The sequence below is a fragment of the Nyctereutes procyonoides genome, unplaced genomic scaffold (genome assembly GCF_905146905.1).
Source record: "Nyctereutes procyonoides isolate TBG_1078 unplaced genomic scaffold, NYPRO_anot_genome, whole genome shotgun sequence".
Lineage (NCBI taxonomy): Eukaryota > Metazoa > Chordata > Mammalia > Carnivora > Canidae > Nyctereutes > Nyctereutes procyonoides.
The window spans coordinates 29851024-29871097 of NW_026575030.1; the positions used below are offsets into that span (position 1 = coordinate 29851024).

At 40.5% G+C, this 20074-nt stretch overlaps 1 protein-coding gene across 1 annotated transcript in view; it reads right to left on the reverse strand.

Moving 5' to 3' along the window:
* The window catches only part of GAP43 (growth associated protein 43), a 102002-nt gene that overhangs the window by 43290 nt on the left and 38638 nt on the right, over positions 1 to 20074 (reverse strand). The window contains exon 2 of the mRNA XM_055316245.1: positions 2782 to 3394. Within this exon, the coding sequence (XP_055172220.1) occupies positions 2782 to 3394 (613 nt within the window). The remainder of the gene's footprint in view (positions 1 to 2781; positions 3395 to 20074) is intronic.

Here is a 20074-nt window from a genome sequence, read left to right on the forward strand (position 1 = left end):
TGAAGTCTCTCTAATCACTTGTTCTGTCCCAAACCCCACTCCATATTCTCTTCTTGTCTCTCTATGCTCATCCAGGCAGCCATAGAATCCTATAGCAACTCAGGGTGGCCATCCATTTCCAGATGGAGGGGCTCAATTGGAAGTACTGTTATTTTAACTTGGATTAGAATGAAATCCAATGGGAAATGGAAGAAAATGTGGTACAGGGCTCCTGGGAATTTGGGCCTGCTATGCTGTGATAGATCGCCCTGTCACCTCTAGTTTCTCTGATTCCTGAAACTCACCACATCTGGGTAATTTGTGCTTGTCACATACAGCAGGCAAGGCTAATAGACACATCAGTCCAGAAAGAAGCTACAGGCATTTCAGAATCTAACCAAGAAGACAATACCTACCCCAAACTCAGAAACAATGTAAAATAAATTGTCCTTTGTAATTACCGTCGAGTTGAACTTCACCTACACTTCCAATCAGATTAATTGAGATATTTTTCAGTTGGAATTTGTAAAACTTAGGACAGAGCACAATCTCTATTTGCTTTCAAAAACCAAACACATTTTTAATCAAATAAGTGAATGGACTAAGCAAGGTTGCAGGTGGAATAAAAATGAGTGAACAAATTATTATCTATAAATTAAATCTAGTCAATTTCACTCATTGATCACTTGACATTTATTGAGCACGTTCTATATAAAAAACTTTGCTAATTCATTTGGAATTACCATAATTTGCAAAATAATAAAACTGAATTTCCTTAAAAATATACTTTAGACTCCTCATTGATTCAAACTGTCTTTCTGTTAATCCAAATCATGAAAACATACCTAAAATCACATCATGTGTTTGTTTATTCTCATAACTTGGGAAATTCCAATAAAAAATGTGACTTCATTCATTCAAGTATTTTGTTTTTAAAACCATGATTAATTTCTAAATTTATAAAAATGATATAATAGGTAGGCTTTCATATGCAAAGTGATTTCCAGCCATCATATCTGAGACTATAACCTTAGATCTAAAGAAAAGTAGTTAACTCTCTTAACTATAGAAAACAAACAGATCGTTACCAGAGGGGAGGTGGGTGGCAGGATGGGTGAAATAGGTGATGGGATAAAGGACCACACTTGTGATGAACACCAGGTTATGTATGGAATTGTTGAATCACTATATTGTATACCTGAAACTAATATAACACTGTAGGTTAACTAACTGGAATTAAAATAAAAACTTAAAAAAACCCAAAACAATAGCAAAAAAATAGTCAACAAGGTTGGTTTTGCTGAGTAAATTAAAACCAACACCCCATTCTTTATCACATGCCTTACCTTTTCTAGGGAAATATTCCCATCTTCTTAACCACAAGGTCTGGTATGTAGTTAGAATAAAGATCTAAAATGAGTCATTTGTAGAAAGAGACATATGGTTTGTCTGGAGGCAGATAATGCTAATAAGAATAATAATATAGTCTGGCTTCTTACAGAATTTTGGGGGTAAGATGAAAGAAGTAGACTTGAAGATATCTAAAATAATCATCTGTCAACTACAATATCTAATTTAGTATCTAAAATGAATATCAAGGGAACTATCCAATGATTACTTTCTCAATATAATGGTCAGATGCCAAGCATTTCCCAGACAACCCCATGTAGTAGGTCCTTTCCCAGGGCCACAGTATGGGTTCTTGGACACATCATGGGTTAAATTCACCAAGTTCGAAAGGAGTAAACCCAAACTTTTAAACTGGCACAGAAGCAATTTTATATTCAAATTCTTTGAGGCTGAAAGTTATTCATGGGACATATTGAGCTAGAGAAAAATCTTGGAGACTACGGGCCTCCTTCACCAATATGGATGGTTAAAGTGAGGGACGGGTCTAGTCTCCAGAGGTGATGTTCCGTTAAATCGATCTTGCTCTGGGAATGCTCTATTCCAATTCTGCACAGGCTCTTTGGGCCATAGTAGTAAAAAAACTCCAGCTTTCAAGTTAAAGCTCCAAATCAAAAAGAATCCAGTTCCTTTTTGTAATCATCGTTCAACCCTCAATTATTTATGTATATGGTAGAAAGTAGTATCTTCAATAGCAAAATGATAATTTATGTTTGACTTCACAGCATGTTCTATATTTGGGGTTTTTCTTTTGTTTCTGGCAATATCAACAGACTTATTTTCCTAATCAGTTTGACCCTGATTCAATGTTACAATTAACATTCTCTGAGCGTACACACACACACGCACACTACTCACCAATTGATGGTGGGAGAATGCCCAGAAACATACTGTGGGATAGGCAAAGGTGGTCTGAGATTATGTTTTTGCTGCCAGCAATTCACAAATAGATCATCTGGATCAATAGGGAGTTGGCTGTACTTATATAACCAGGCACTTCCCAGAGCCAAATAATCACATTAGCTAATTCCCATCTATATAATATATGTAGCCTCCATAATTACTTATTAAACTAAGTGTATCCAGCCTGCAGAATACTTTTTTTTTTTTTAAACCAGGATTACCTAGTTTTACTATTCACGCCAATTCAATTAATAAGATACTTGCCAGATCTCTCCATTTCTGGATGCTACACAGACCCATCGGATTTCCTTCTGGGCCTTGGAGATACTGGGGAGTGTAAGTGGCCAGAGTTAGCTCTTAGCCCTGCAGCTTTGGGGAATGAAGCACAGCTGCCCTTAATTTCCCAATGAAAAACCCTTCTAGATGTTTTCCCTGTCCCTTGATGGCCCCGGGGGCCCACCCACCCAAGGCAGGGCCCTGGAGGTGGCTCACCTATCTTTTCTTCGGCTTGGCTGCTCTCTGCAGCATCCGTTGGAGGCTGGGCTGTTGCCTTGGCAGCCGCATCCTCTGCAGCAGGGGTGGTGGCAGCAGCAGCAGCAGCAGTGACAGCAGCAGGCACATCGGCTTGTTTAGGCTCCTCCTTGGCTGGGGCGTCTTCGGCCTTGGAGGACGGCGAGTTGTCAGTGGAAGCTTTAGTGGCACTTTCTGTCTCAGCAGAGCCGGCCTTCTCCTCTGAGGGGGCAGGAGCCTGGGGGGCCCCCTGCTCTGTGGCAGCATCAGGGGCGCCCTCCCCCTTCTTCTCCTCGGAGGGAGTTTCGCCTGCCTTGCCAGGTTCCTCAGGCTTGGGGCCTGAGGCAGGGGCTGCCTCAGAGGGAGTGGCACCTTCTCCCTCCTTCTTCTCCAGGCCATCAGCAACAGGAGCTTCATCCTTCTCCTTCGCTTCTGCCTCAGCAGCTTGGGCATCACCCTTCTTCTCTCCTTTGAGCTTTTTCCTTGTTATGTGTCCACGGAAGCTAGCCTGAATTTTGGTCGCGGCCTTATGAGCTTTATCTTCTGGTTTGATGCCATCTTGTTCAATCTTTTGGTCCTCATCATTTTTTTCAACCTTTGTGGAGAAAAGGGGGGTTTGAAAAAACAAAAACACAAGAAGTGGAATGAATGTTCTTTTCCTACAGATCACAGCATTCAACAATATTCATTAAACCATGTATTTTGTAGGAGCCTCCATGTTTGAAGTTAAGAAGTCAACAAGACTCTGGATTCAAATCAAGCCTTTCCTCTCTCTTTGATGCAGAATTGGGTAGACCGCACATTGTCTTATGGGAAAACTAATGTCCTTTTGGCCTTCCAGAATCACTGGCATTATTTTATACCTATTTCTTTCCCCAGCTCAATGTCTCTCTCCATTACCAAACTTAAACCAGCCATTTTAAAGATATACCTTGATAATTCAAATTACGTTCATCCTAGGTTTTAATCAAAGAGCTCTGAAAGGTACTGTTTTTCACAATTCTTGAAAGAGGATGCTATGAAAAACATGACGGCTTAGAAATTATTATGGAAAAGTCTATTTGTTTTCCCAAGATTTCAAATCTGGTCAGAAAACCAATAGACTGAGGCAAACAGTATGATAAATAAAGGTTAAGAGCACAAATCCATCATGGTTTAGTGCAAAATGCAAACGAGTTTCAGGGCTTTGAGGGAATTGTTCAGAATGTGACAACTCAGAATGCTGGTCACAAAATGATGCCTACTTTCACCTTTATGTGGTCTAACCTCAGTGATCAACACAGAGACCTTCAAAATTTGAATATAGGAAATGGCCATGATTTCTGAGTTAAAAAAACAAAAGTATGGAAAACCACCATTTCCACTTTTGAAACAGTAGCATATATTCACTAAAATCACAATTTCTATTCCCAAAGCAATTTAAACCTAAAATTAATTTTATATTATCATTAATGGAGTCATCCTATTACTGAACGCAAGAGACTTGAACACAATTTTTTTTTTTTATCATTTGGTTGTAACATTTATAGAGTAACATATGCTGAAAATCACTTTTTTCCCATTAGGAAATTAAATCAGAAGATAGGCAGAAAAGGTATAGTCATGGAAGGAAATGTATAAGGACGTCCGTACACAAAAATTTTATGTAGCTCTATGGTTGACCATGGTGCCCTAATGCGGTTACTTATAGTCTCTATTCACTTCTTCCTTTAACTGTGGAACAGTTAACTTTTGTTTACTTCTATGAGCACTGTTCTGGACAATGGGGAAAGACAGTGGTGAACAATGCAGCACATTTTCTTCAAAGGACTAATAATAGAAGAGTGCTTTTCATGTACCAAGTCCTGTGTTTGGCCTCAATCTTGACTTTGGCCTGATCTTGGCCTTCACTCCAGTTTAAGAGGTAAGCCACAGCAGATCAATACAGGGAGTATTTTTTATCTGTCCTACCAGCCCTACCCCAGTGACCCAGATCCTGCTAATCATGATGTGGGTCTGTCTGAGTCTCTGGACAGGCATATGGGCCTGTTGCTGTGTAGGTTCATCAACATGCTAGTGGATACACAAATTTTGAAAATTAGCTACATACAACAGTAAAAGCAAGACTGACAATTTTCCAGTAAATTTTATTTATTTATTTATTTTGAAGATTTTATTTATTTATTCATAAGAGAGAGAGAGAGAGAGAGAGAGAGAGAGAGAGAGAGAGAAACACAGACAGAGGAGAAGCAGGCTCCATGTAGGAAGCCTGATGTGGGACTCAGTCCCAGGACTCCAGGATCATGCCCTGGGCTGAAGACAGGTGCCAAGCCACTGAGCCACCCAGGGATTCCCCTTTCCAATAAATTTTAAAAGCAGTTTATCTTCTTCCTCAGTTAACTGTGCATGTATCCATACAAAGAACGAAGGAGCGGATGAAAAGCATTACAGAGAGGCCCATTCCTCTCCCTCCTCCCAGTGTCGTGCTGTGACTCTGTTCAGCTCTCTGATGCACTACCACTTTCCCTCCATCCTGCTGTTCTTGATAACTCCTACTGGGATGCACACAGCACAATCTGGGGCATGGGAGCAGCTGTCCCTGCCAGGAACTCTCTGCTCAGAGATGGAAGCATAACCCTGTTAAATTAGCAGTTGTGAATGGAGCACAGAGCCAAGATGTTGTTAATTTATTTTTACTCTATCTTGAGTTTTCTGAATGAGGCACAGTCTTATATGATAGGATAGGACATCTGCACTTGGGCATTGATGCCAAGTGGCTCTTTAATACAAATACTGTTCCTTGTGAAAGTAGACAAACTAATCATTTCAGAGTGGGCAGGTGTGCAAAAAAAAAATTACAGTCCCTTTTCCCCTTTGAGAACACAAAGCAAAGGGGATGGAACTTTTTAAAAGCTGGAACATAAAAAGAAGGAAGCTAAGACTGATTCTAGAACGAAAGAAGCTTTACATGGATAAAGCAAGAGCTCTTCTGGATTCTTCCACCAAACTACCGAAACTTTCTCTTTCTCTTTCAATTTTTCATATTATCTACCACTTTACCTTTCCAAATGATCAGGGCTGAAGCTTTTGTACATAGCATCAACATTAAACTATCTGTTTAACAGGGCTCAGACTAGGCTTGGGTGCCAGGATTGTGGGACCAGCCCCATCTGAGCAATCCAGGAGTATAAGGAACACAAAAGAAGAAGGCATAGGTAGGAAGGGAGAGAATCATGGAAGACCAAAATCACAGGAGAGAGGTGAAGGCAATCTTGTAAGAGCTAGGCACCCAAAAAGGCAGGGAAAACCAAAGAGGTGCTGAAAGTTTCTACGGGCTTGCCGCTCATTCTGGAGAAACTGCTGGTCCACTTAACATCATTAGAAATTTAGAGAAACTGGATTTTAGAGAACTCACATAAATATTTCAGATAGAAAGAGAGGCAGAGATGGAAGGGAGGGGAAGGAAGGAATGGGGAAGGAAAAGGAGAGGAGAAAACAGGAGGGGAGAGGGAAGAGAGGAAGAGAGGGGAGGGAAGAAACCAGCCTAAGATAAGGTTGGGCTTAAGTGACTGAATAGAAAGATCCAAAGAGGAAAATATTTTAAGTAAAAACTGGGTCTTAAGCTAGACAGTACTAAATGGTGAGTGTGTGTGTCTTTCTTTTGTACCTATAATTGATTCTATTAATATGACTTAAACTCCAGGTTATTTTCTGGTAAAATTCCCTTCACAGTAGTAGAGGTAATTGGACTAAGAGTGTACTTTCTTGAGAGAGGTGACAAGAAGGAAGAGGATGTTTCCTAAGAGTGGCTGCAGGGTAACCCTAATGTGTCAGGCCACATAGAACTTCTCCCAATTGGAAGTAGACAAAGGTCATTTGAGCCCAGAGAAACCAGAGAACCAGAGGTCACTCAGCAAATTCAGCACAACTCTTTCAGTTTCTAAAAAGGGCCCGGAGAAGTTAAGTGACCTGCCTAAATTATGGCTTGTATTTGAACTCAGGTCCTCTTCCCTCCCATCCAAACCCAAGTCTGATGTTATTGCATTAGCAACCTGTAATAGCTCAGGCTTTCTTCTGACAGATAATCTGTAAAGCATCATGTCAACACCACCATTCATTTATTCATTTCACAATAGTGAGTGCCCATGCTAGGCACTCTGGGACCCTAGTGAAAAGGTGGTACTGTCTCTACCCACATAACATTCTTTTTTCAGTATGCTTTTTTTGGGAGGAATAACCTCATGGTGCCTTAACAATCAGTAATTCCCCAGGAGTTCACATTGACACCTGATCTTATGCCCATTTTGTAAAGCAAGGCCAATAGTCTACACAGTGAGTTATAGATGGAAGAGGTCTGGAAAAAAGAGGATCCTGGTATTCAGCAGCTAAAGAGTCAGTTCATAAGTCTCATCAAGATAGATTTACTTTTGAGGTGCCTGGCTGGTTCAGTTGGAAGAGCATGTGACTCTCAGTCTTGGGGTTGTGAGCTTGAACCCCACATTGGGTGTAGAGATTACTTAAAAAGAAACATAAAACATTTTTTTTTAAAGATTTACTTTTTCAACTCGGTCCTGTGGCAAATAAGCTTTGTGCTGAGCTCTGATGTTTTCTGAGGGAACTTCAAAATTCTTTCATTTTTACATGGGATTATTGCTATCTGTGAAGTAACTGAGGAGGACATTTCAATGCAATGAATTATACGTAGGAAGAATCTTGTAAGTTGCAACAACTTTTTAAGGAATCTTCACTTCTATAGCTTATTGTTTTTATTAACCAGTTTGTTTGGGAGCTCTGTAATTTATAAAGTCTTAAAGGAATTCAAGTATGTAAAATCTTTACCTTTCATCCAAGATTTTAGCTTTGGCATAAATCTTTTATCTTGATAAAAATATTATATACCAAATAATTGTTATAATACAGCATGCCATTATAATAGCTTGTTGGGACCTTGTCAAGTTTCTAAATCTATTAGGTGAAAGGACAGTAATTTTCAATAGTATTTAAGAATCACAGGATAGCCCGGGTGGCTCAGCGATTTAGCACTGCCTTTGGCCCAGGGTGTGATCCTGGAGACCTGGGATAGAGTCCCACGTCAGGCTCCCTGCATGGAGCCTGCTTCTCCCTCTGCCTGTGTCTCTGCCTCCCTCTGTGTGTGTGTGTGTGTGTCTCATGAATAAATAAATAAAATCTTAAAAAAAAAAGAATCACAGATAAGAAAGCCAAATGTAAGATGTAATTTAATATCTAACATTGTTGCTCTGGTTAATGGCTTCCTTTCCCTCTGGGGAAGGGAGAGCGTACAACTTGGGATTCATTATAAGATGAATCCAATTATAAGATGTCCAAAAATTTGCATTTATTAAGATACAAAAGAACTTTAGGCAAAAGTCCCCGACTTCCAGAACTAAAATATCATCATCTGTTCAACTGGGGTACCTCAATTCATTCATATTTTCCAATTATCACAGTACTGCCTCAACCTTCCAAGCACAGAAAAACTTGGCTCTGTATCTACTTCTGCCAGCCACAAATACTACTATTAAAATACTTCAAATTTTCCCTTAAGATTGAACTGTAAATGCCTTTAAAGAAATCCTTGGTGTACACCGATTCTTCTTTCTAAGAACATCTTTAGTAAATCAAAATATTTTCTATCTGGCTGAGCAAAAAATATTTCTGAGAAGCGAAACTGAAGAGCCAGAGATATGTTAAGCAACATTTTCATTATCATACTATAGTTTTCATGCCTATCAGGTTCTTATGCAATCCATAAGGAAACCAAAATAAAGTATTGATTATATATTTATATTTGGCAGACATCTACTATGGCTCACTCTAGTTTTATTAATAATTTATTGAGATAAAATTCACATAGAAAATTTCAGTCTGTTTTTAAGCATAGTTTATTTCAAATATAATTGATGGCATATACTTCAGAAAAAAATGCCCAAGTATTAAAGTTCATGCTGAAGTTTCTGTGTTTCTTTGAATATCGTCAAGGACCAGAAATCCAGTGAAATACCACTTATGGAGGAGAAAAAGGAGGATGGACCAATGTCCTCCAGTTGTGAGGATAAAATGTCTTCAGGTTTCTGGACAATTGTTAGGAAGAAAGTCTTGTTCAAAAAGATGAATCGACACAGCTGAGATATGCAGGGTTCCTTCAACACTCAGTCTGGTTTGAAGGTCTAACTAAGAGTGTGAGGCAGCTGGGGTTGCGCGGAGCAGGATGCAGGTGAGAGTAATGAAATTGTGTTCTTTGCCAACAACTGTCATCACATTTTGAAACTCCAATTTTCAGGGGCGCCCGAGTGGCTCAGTGGGTTAAGTGTTTGACTTTTGGTTTCAGTTCAGGTCATGATCTCCCAGTAGGGTGATCAAGTCCCACATCATGCTCCTTGCCCAGAGAGGAGTCTGCTTCCCCTCTTCCTCTGCCTCTCCACCCTCTGTAGTAAATAAATAAATCTTTAAAAAAAAAAAAAAAAAAAAAAGACAAGAACCCTCTGATTTTCAGTCCAGTGCAAAGTCTTTTTTTTTTTTTTTTTTTTTTTTTTTAAGTTCCTGGTCAGGTGGAAGCAAGGCAAATATATAATGACTAAAAATATCTCTGGGGGAATGTAAGACATCAAGAGTGATTTTACAAATCCTGGCAGAGTGGCAGTAAAGGAACTCTCTTTTTCCCTTCAAATAAAAGGTGCAGCATATTGCTGCAGCTTCAGAGTTAAAATAAATGAGTGAAAAATGCTCGTTGTTTGACTGACTATATAAGAAAACTAAATATCTCATTTTGGAAACTGGAATAGTAATATTAACTTTTCAGATAATAGCCAGTGATCAAGACATGGGTCTTTAGCTTACTTTTATTATTTTATTATTTATTTTAATATTTATAAATATTAAAAATATTTATATTATTTTTATATTATTTATTTGACAGCCCACCTGCTTCCAAAGGAATATGAGGTGGCATATGCAACACAGGGTAAGGCACTACTGGAAGAGAACTCAGTTCCCTTTATCTTTTATCTTGTATTGTGTATTTGTAACTCTTTTTGTCCCACAAAGACAGAGAGAAGAGTAAAAGCATATGATAATTGGTGGCTTCTAAAAGACAAAGGTCAGCGTATGAAAGACCTTGTCCATTTTGCTCATAGCTGGATTTCCAGTTGCTAGAATGGTCTCGGCACATGGTAGATGTTTGATTAATATTTATTGAATGAATCCAAAATTTGAACATGTCAGTGTCATTTCAGAAAGATGATGACAGACAAGGAAGTCTTGAGTTCCATTTTGTCAACTTTCATTAAAATCCTTCATTTCACTGGGATGGAATTCATGAGCATCTGACTAAAACAGGTATGTGACCCCCCCAATACCTAGGTGACTGATCTCATGTGGTGAGGTTGAACACAAAAACCAATTATGAAATGAATGAGTAGAAATCAGACAAGAAGAGAGATCTCAAACCTATAGAATGGCATTGATAATAATAATTTCAAAAGGTACTTGAAAATGGCAAAAAATCTAAGATAAAGACAATTGATTTATATTTATCTTATCTATAAATTGGCTGGAGTCATATCATTCAAATTATTTTTCAGGCAGCCCGGGCGGCTCAGTGGTTTAGTGCCACCTTCAGACCAGGGCCTGATCCTGGAGACCCTGGATCAAGTCCCGCGTCAGGCTCCCTATGATGGGAGTCCCACGTTGGGCTCCCTGCATGGAGACCGCTTCTCCCTCTGCCTGTGTCTCTGCCTCTCTCTCTCTCTGTGCCTCTCATGAATAAATAAAATCTTGAAAAATTATTTTTCAAATATATGTGTCTGATTCTCCATTTGTAAAACAGGTGAAAATATGTACTGGAGGTTGTTGGAGACCCCTCTCCCTTCCCTCTATTTATACTTAATCTGTATAATGAGCCCTAGGGCCTATGATTGCGAGCTGGGGATAGCTATAGTCCCTTAGTTATTAAAGATGAAAGGTCTCACTCCAAAAATTGGAGCTGGGGAGAGCCCCAAATTGAGATGAGGGACATACTTATGCTGGTCCATCTATCAGGGCATGTGCTGGATACAATATAACAAAACTCTTTCAGAAAACCTTGGACTATGGCAAACATGGTGCTCAAAAATACTTGCTAAGAGTCAGGTCTAGGAGGAAGGCACTCCATTCTTGAGCAGTGAGACCAGACCCTCTGACAAGTGTTGTTCATGGTAGCTCACTGCCTCTGCAAGTGTTCACTGCCCTACAAGTGGCATGCTGAGAGGAGGAAAAGCCAGGCAAGGTGACGGAGGCACTAAATCCTGCTCTTGGAGAAGTCTCTATGCCTAGAGGCCACTGCACAGGAAACAAAGGGAGGCACTCCCCATCAAGTGCTGAAAAGGCTGGGATCACATAGAAGACTGTAACAGGGGACTGGGAAGCTTCTTCTGCTAACATCTGGACAAAGAGGGAGAACGGCGGGCAGCCAATACATCTGGGAAGAGACAGAAAAGCAGTCTACCAACAGACCGCCTCTCATACCACCATCACAGGTGAATTGCTCCCCGGTGTGAGTTCCCAAGAGCAAACCACGCCCCAGGCTGCCAGAAAAGGTGCTCGGAACCAAGCATCAGGAAGAGAAGCCCCAAAATGAACAAGGGGTAGTGGAAGGGGAGGTGAGCAGGGGGTTGGGGTGACTGGGTGATGGGCTCTGAGGGGGGCACTTGGCGGGATGAGCACTGGGTGTTATGCTATATGTTGGCAAATTGAACTCCAATAAAAAATAAATTAAAAAAAAAAAGGAAGAGAAGCCCCAGACCCCAGGATAAAAAACTATCCTACTTCTAGGTAAGATACTCCAAATGTCTACCGTTGGACATGCAGGAATACAAGACACAAGTACTTAAATCAATTATTCTTCTTTTATACTGAATAGTGATTATTGATTTGTTATTTCTTTTTTGTTTTTAGTGATTTTATTTATTTATTCATGAGAGACACAAAGAGAGAGGCAGAGACACAGGTAGAGGGAGAAGCAGGCTCCATGCACAGAGCCCGATGTGGGACTCCATCCCGGGACCCCAGGATCATGACCTGAGCCAAAGACAGACGCTCAGTCACTGAGCCACCCAGATACCCTAATTTGTTATTTCTTAATTAAGCCTCTTTCATAAATTATATTCTAAGTTAGTAGTACCTGATGTATTTTATTCAATGAATACATGAATGACAGAGACCTCCCTCAACCACTCTAACACACACCCTTCCTCTTGGTCTATTTGCTTTTCCTTCTTTGTGCTTATGATTACGTGGCATATTTTCATTACTAACTATTTCCTTAGACTATAAATTTTTGGAGAGCAGGACCTTGTCAGTTTTATACAAACTAAAAAACCCCTTAGCTAAAATAGCGTTGGCTCATGGTTGAAGCTCCAAACGTATTTATTTGTAGTTGTCAAGTGACTATGTGCCACACTGTGGGGATTCCAGAGGGAGTGTCAATGAGCAGCACTCAAGCTAACTGGCCAGATGTCCTTTCTTCACTCTGGGACACTAATGCTTGGGGTCTCTCTATCCATTTATATGTATAATGAGTGTACAGCATATTCAGGTAGTAATTCAATTCTCATCATAAACACATGAGAAACATATCACTGTGCCTGTTTTATAATCGAGGTACCTAAGGAAACAGAAAGGAGCCCGTGTCATCCAGCTTCAAAATGATGAAACCGTACCTCAGTTCTACTCCTCAACCAGTGCATTTTAAAAAATGTAGCAAGCCGGGATTCCCTGATGTCTAAGAGCATGGGCTATAGAGTTAAATGTGTTTTGGGTTGGATCTCAACTCTGCCACTTGATCACCAGCTCTTGAGCTTGGCAGGTCAGCTTCAGTTGTCTTTACCTGCAGGATGGTGGGAAGAACAAGTCTCTCACGCTGGATTGCTGTGAGGATTACACGAGTGAGTGTGACAGCTAAAGTTCTTAGCATAGCCCCTGTCATGTTGCACATGTTCAAAAAGGGCTAGCTGCTACTTTTTCTCACTTTGATCCTTGGCCTCACCACTACAATCTCAGAGTAATTTCTACATTATCATTAGACTAGATAAGACAATAAGGGAAGTACTGTAGAGGCCCAGGGCAGCCCACCCCAAAATACACCACCTGGCATATTAATTATTTTGAATGGAAACTATTTGGGAAACAACCAGTTCAAGGACACTCTAAGCCCTCCTCTCTTCCCCTAACAGCAGGAAACAAATCTCCCATATGAGAAATATTCCCCCTGTACTAAGAAGTAAAACAATATCCTTATCACCAGATATAGGGACTTAAAAATTGAGAAAGCTGTAGAAACAAACTTTGTTATTTTTTTCCTAACCTATTACCTCAGCCTAATTCTGCTTAGAATTTATTAACTTCCCAAACATGTATTTTTGTTTTTAGATTTTATCTATTTATTCATGAGAGACACACACACACAGAGACAGAAAGGTAGAGACATAGGCAGAGGGAGAAGCAGGCTCCATACAGGGAGCTTGACGTGGGACTCGATCCCAGGACTCCAGGATCAGGCCCTGGGCTGAAGGCGGTGCTAAACCGCTGAGCCACCTGGGCTGCCTCAACACATATTTTCTTTACCTGGTCAATTAATCACACTTATATTGTCTCTTTGTCTAAAATATATGAAAACTGCCCACCCTTGTCATTTCTTTGGATCTCAGTTTCATTATTGGACCGCCATGCACATGTAATAAAATTGGTTTTTTTTCTCCTGTCTCACGTTAATTTAATTCTTGGGCAGGTTGGAAGACCTTGAAAAGTACAGGAAGAATTTTTCCCCGCCCTATCCCTACAATACTGATGAGGTTTGGCTGTAAGGCCTTGTATTCATCTCCATGATAACTGGCATCCCTACCTAGGGAGGAGAGAGTCCATTTCCTTAACACTACAGTGTTCCAGAGCTATCTATCCTCAAAGAGATAAGGAGAAATCTGTCTAAAATATGCCACAATACTCAATCTACTTCTTTCTATCCTGGGGAAAGGGGAGGATCTGTTCAGAGTGTCAAGCATAAACCATAATCCCTCTCCTCTGCCACTGAACACACACCAATCCTCCCTAACTATATCCATCCCTAAACCTCCACATGGTCAAGCATCTGGTGACAGAAATTCATTTAAAATGCAAGTCTATTTATTTTCAAAATCTATGCCCTTCACTTGACAACCACACTCTCACAGGAAAAAAAAAATCTCATCCAGCTTCCATTTCATATATCTAACCCATGGATCAAGCTATAGACCTTACACATCAGTGAAACAATGTGTAAGTGTGTAGGTTCTGAGAGCTACTCTTTTTACACATGTATGGTCATACGCATACCTGGTAAAAGCTGTGGATGCAGCTGCCCAACATTTTGCAAGGGTTTAGCTTAGGAACAGATGCTCCTGAAGAGAGAGGGGCTTCATGATTTGGGATTTCCAACTCTATTCAACTGGCTAGTTAGTAGAACTCCTTTCAATGTCATTGTGCCTAACATCTAGTGAGGGTACATAATGTGTCATCAGAGTGCATGTTATTATAAAACCTGGCTGATGAGAGATGGAGAAGAACTCGGATACCTTTGACTAAGGAAAAAAAAAAGACAATAGCTTGAATTTTCATATTTCTTCAACTTTCAACTTCATAAAACTGTCCCTCTAGACTGAGCAAGCTATCCCTTTTGCAAAATGAAGAAACTGAAACAGAATGAAAAGCCCCTCAGTGATAGAATGGGTCTTAACTCTAGGCCTCCGATCCCCTACATTTTATGGAATTTAACAGAGAACTCAATCTAAGAATTCAACACTAAACGCTCAGAAGGGATCAACGGATAAGTAGCAACCCTCACATCAGCACATAGACTACTTGAAACACTTTTCACTTAACAGAATTGGTCTGTATTTCAGATCTTTGGACAGAAATAGCTCCAGAATCTCTATGTAGAAGGGGTTAAGGGCAGAGGCAGTAGAGACACGTTTGGAAGGGGGAGTGGGTGATCTTACCTGAAACTGCACTCGTTAGGGAAAGCTTTTTACTGTAGGCTTATTTATATGAGGTGGCTGGTGGGATGATTTTATGGGGCCACTGCTATCTATTAGCAATAGTTTGCACATGCCTTAATGTACTCTATCAGTCACCAGGTAAGTGATTGCCCGTTTATAGCAGTACTTGAGAAATCTTTTAAAAAGTGCAAGTATGTTTTCTTTCTGATTCTGGAAGATATGTTGTGGTATTCTTCTATGTGTGAAAAAAAAAAAAACAATGGAGTGTTTTTGTTGGGGGTGGGTCAGGGATATCAGGTGAAGGGAATGGTTTGGGGACAAATAGGCTTCCACTTAACTGGGTTTCTATTCCCAAGCTACTAGAGAGTAAATCATAACTGAGTCTAAATTTGCTCATGTTTTTGTCATTCTTCTTCTCTTATTCTTCCCTTTGTTTTTGTTTTGTTTTTTGTTTAAGTTTTCTAATTTATTTATGAAAGACACAGAGAGAGAGGCAGAGACATAGGCAGAGGGAGAAGCAGGGATATGGGATTCAATCCCGGGACTCCAGGATCATGAGCCGAAGGCAGTTGCTCAACCACTGAGCCATCCAGGTGTCCCCCTTCCCTTTGTTTTTGGCATTACTTCTCTTGATCATCAGTCACTGACATTCATTGAGTACATGTTCCCTGGCTTGGTTTTGGGGTCAAATGATTTGAGTTCAAATCCTGTTTTAGCCACTACTTAAATGTATGACCTAAAGTAAACTACCTAATTTCTTTAGAATGCAGTTTCTTCACCTTTAGATTGGGAGACTAACACCTACTGTGCAAAATTTTCTTTTATATTTTCTAAAGTGCCTAATACTTGAGAGCTCAATAAAGAATTGTTTGGAAGAAGATATAATGAGTGAAGTGAAAATGACTATTTTCTGGAGACTAGGGACTGGGTGCCCTACTTGATGAGTATTTTATGATTTCCTTTCTTTGATAGCTCATGAAGGAATTCTTTTTCAGGGCTCTGCACATTTCAAAAAAATAATAAATGCCCCTCCCCCCCCAAAAAACAACAACAAATCCCTTTAAAGGTAAAGACTATAAAATACCATCAGATCCTTAGAGGAAATAATACTAATAATGAATTGAAAAAATTATATAGTACTATGCCCAGTACTCTTCCAAGTACTTTATTACATATTCTATATATACACAAATATATTCATTAAATATATATACTGACTAGTTTAATTCTAACAAGACTATACATTGGGTACTATTATTTTACGGATAAAGGGACGTTAAATCACTGCTCAAAATCATACAACTGGTAATGGCAGAGCCAGGATTTGAACTCAAAATACTTGTATAGATTGCATGTGAGATAAAATCATCCCAAGAAGACTGGGCTGATCTACTCTCTGCAGGTTTTGCCTCCAGGCTCTCAGGCAAAGTGAAATGTGAGAGGAGGATGGGGGAATTCAGACCAGGAATTTTCTCATGGCCAGTGCCTGCTAGGCCTGGGCTAGTTCTGAGTGTCTAAAGGACCCAGCTTCAGAGCTATCACCACAATTTCTTCTTCCCCTTTCAAAATCTCTTTAAAATAGAAAAATACAAATACATTTTCAAAGCAGAGGCTGTGGCATCATGACCTCATCACCCAGGTGATGCCATGACTCATTTTTCTTGTGAAAATATAGACGGAGGATTCACACACTTGGGATGCTGAGGAGATCCCAGAGACCAGGTTCCCTATTAATTCTGAAAGTAGAAGAGAGAAAATATCAGAGATCAGAGAAAAAAATACTGGGGAAAGTGGCAGGGAGAGGACCCCAGGTCAGGAATTAGGGCTATTTAATTACAGGAGAAAAGCAGATGAATGAACTCAAAGTCACTTATAGGAGTTCTTATCAGAAGGAAGGAGTTGAACAGGTGGAAAACAGCAGGTTCTGTGACTTATTCCCAGATCTGAGGATTTAATCCAGCCAGAGTTCCTGAATTAGACATTGCCTTTTTCTCGAATCAACTTTTCCTGTTCTTTTTCTCACAATTGTGGCGAAGCAAACATGGAAATTCATCTAGAACATTCCATAGTTGTCATACTAGTTGCTCTGATTATATTCTCAAAAAAAAAAAAGAGTCCTATAGTTCAGTAGAGGAATTTAGTGACAGTGTTCATCATGGCACAAAGAACCAGCATACCTCCCATTTTGTGGTTCTGTAGGGAGAAACACTATACTGTTTGGTGCCACCAAAGAAAGTTCCCTCTTCTCTGTTTTTGAAACGAGGCAGGCAAATTCTACAACTTCTGAATTAGTCTGTATGAGCCACATAGGGATTTATGATAATCAGACCTTGGAGCCAGAATAATTAGACTGAATTGGGTAAAAATAAGAAAATATTAAGGCTGATTCTGAGGTCTTTAGGTGAATGAAAATTACTCTCCTTTCTTTTTGAGGCATAGACAACTATGAGATGAGCTATAACCTTCTCATAAGTGATATCGCACCACACGAAGAGCCACATAGAGCACCAAGTTGGCCCGGCTCTGTAAAACTGTAAAAAAAGAGCTTTACAGGTGTGTCACAACATAGAGAAGACTTGGAAACTGTCCTGAGCTTGAGAGTTCAGGTGATGCCAGCACCCTTCCCTCAGTTCCAATTTACTCATCAGAAGTCTGATCCCCCACATGCTGTGTCTGCTCAGGACTAGACCCAAAACTAGAAATTAAAGATCCCAGGGCGATCCGATAAGCATCTTTCCCCTGTAGGTTGGGCAATTCAAGTTGGGGCAACTGGAAGCTCCAGGCTAAGATAGTTCCTTGCTTTCTACTCAGGCTGAATTTACAGCTACAAGTCACATATAAGGCACCTGGGTGGCTCAGTGGTTGAGCATCTGCCTTTGGCTCAGGGCGTGATCCCGGGGACCTGGGATCCAGTCCCGCATCAGGATCCCCGAAGGGAGCCTGCTTCTCCCTCTGCCTGTGTGTCTGCAACTCTCTCTCCGTGTCTCGTGAATAAGTAAATAGAATCTTAAAAAAAAAAAAGTCACATATAAAACCCCGGGGGAGCCTGGAGCCTGGATGCTCAGTCAGTGGAACGTGAAACTCTTGATCTCAAGGTTGTAAATTCCAGCCCCAGGTCAGATGTAGAGATTATTTAAAAATACAATCTTAAGGGGGTGGGTGGGGGGTGGGAAGCCCAGTGAGCTTAAAAAAGTAAAATCACCTGGTACCTTTGCAGCCTCTGGGTGGGTACATCAGTTGGCTGTGCCATGGTATACAAGCAACCCAAGAATAAAGAACAGATACTTAAATCACTGTGGAGAATTAAGGTAATAATGGGGGTGGCTAGCAGTGGTAGTGGAGGGGGTGTGCAGGGAAAACTTAAAGATTCTCCTTTTGCCAAAAGTCTGAAATTCCACCTTGGAGCATTTTTCCCTTATTTCCCTTATTATTATTATTATTCCCTGAAAGCTAAAACTATAGACACTCTCATAATTGACCTGCCTTCCATTCTCTGCTACACATTTCATCAGATTAAATGAAAACAGAATTATGGTTTTATAATTTGCCTACTTCCACCACCACAAACTTCCCTCTGCCCCTCCCAAAACACTTAACATATTCCCATTGCTTTTCACACTCGAAAGTTATGCATTGTTGTAGCATTTGAGAAATTCATGGAATGGGCCCAGCCTGCCCTTCCAGCGTCTTTGTGTGCGCACACCCACACCCTTTACTTTAGCCAAGTAATTGACATGCTGCTCACTGAACACGCACCTCACTCCCCAAGTTCTCTGACTTCATCTAGGATGTGGACCCCTCAAACATTGCTCTGTCCTGTGTCTGCTGAAACCCCGCCTGCCCTTCCTGACTCATCCCAATCCTTACCTCCTTGGCAGGAGGAGTTTTCTTGCATCACCCTAAATGAACAGTTCAGGGCTCAGCAAATTTTTTCTGTAAAGGGCCAGAAAGTTGTTTTTTTTTTTTTTTTTAAATTTACTGAGTTCTGTAGTGTCTGTCACAACTCCTCAACTCTATCATTGTAGTGTAAAAAAAACTATAGCTGGTACGTAAATGAATGAGCATGGCTGTGTTCCAGTGAAACTTTATGAACACTGAAAGTTGTATTGCATGCACTTTTTAAGTGTCACAAAATAGCATTACTCTTTTGACTTTCTATCAACCACTTAGAAATGCAGGGGAAAAAAAAAACCCACTCACAGCCCATAGATTGTAATTTGCCAATCTCTGGGGCAGAGGTTATCTTTACATTAAGCTCTCACAGCATCCTTGCTGTATTTTTATTAATTTTTTTTGCATTCCAGTTATTGGTGTACTTATTTCCCAACTCCATTATTTTATAAGATCTTTGAGGGCAGGAATCTTGTCTTATTAGTAGAGACTGTGATACTGTGACTTTTATTAAGAAATACGTATTTGGTCTTTGTCCCCATTTCTGGCACAGAGTTCTTAAAACCCTTCGAATTATGATTGCAATAAAGGCGTCTCGTTATGTTAATGAGGTGACTTTGGGAGAGCACCTGGAGGTGGGGCTGGTTGCCTGGAGAACCACCAAGTGATTGGAGGGTTGAAACTTTCAGTTCCAACCCCCTGACTTTTGGGGAGAAGTGGGAACTGGAGGTTGAATCCATTACCAATGGCCAATGATTTAATCAACTTGGCTTAAGTAATGAAGCCTCCATGAAGACACAAAAGATCAGTTTCAAGAGCATCCCAGCTGCTGAATGTATGGGGGTTTGGGGAGAGGCTTAGTGGGAAGGGGCATGGAGCCCTGCACCCTTTCCCCACACCTTGTCCAGTGCATCTCTTCCGCCTGGCTGCTCCTGACTTATACCTTTTTATAATAAAACAGGGATCTGGTGAATCAACCATTTTCCAGAGTTCTGGAAGTCGCTCTAGCAAATGCATTGAACTCAAGGAGGGGATGATGGGAACCTCTGACTTACAGGCAGCCAGTCAGAAGTACAAGTATCAACCCTGGGCTTACCACTGGTGTCTGAAGTGAAAGGCAATTTTTGGGGGGACTGAGCCCTTTACTGTGGAACTAATACTATCTCCAAATAAAAAGTGTCAGAATTGAGTTGAATTGTACGGCACTCAGCTGGTGTCTGGAGAATTGTTATTGGTACAGGGAAGCGCCACCCCCCACACTGGAACTGGGTTCAGGAGCCTTTCAGAGGCTAACATTTATTGATCACTTTGTGCCAGGCACCGAGCACAGTGTTTTACGTGGAAAAAGACCGTAACAGTTGTATGAGGTATATGCTATT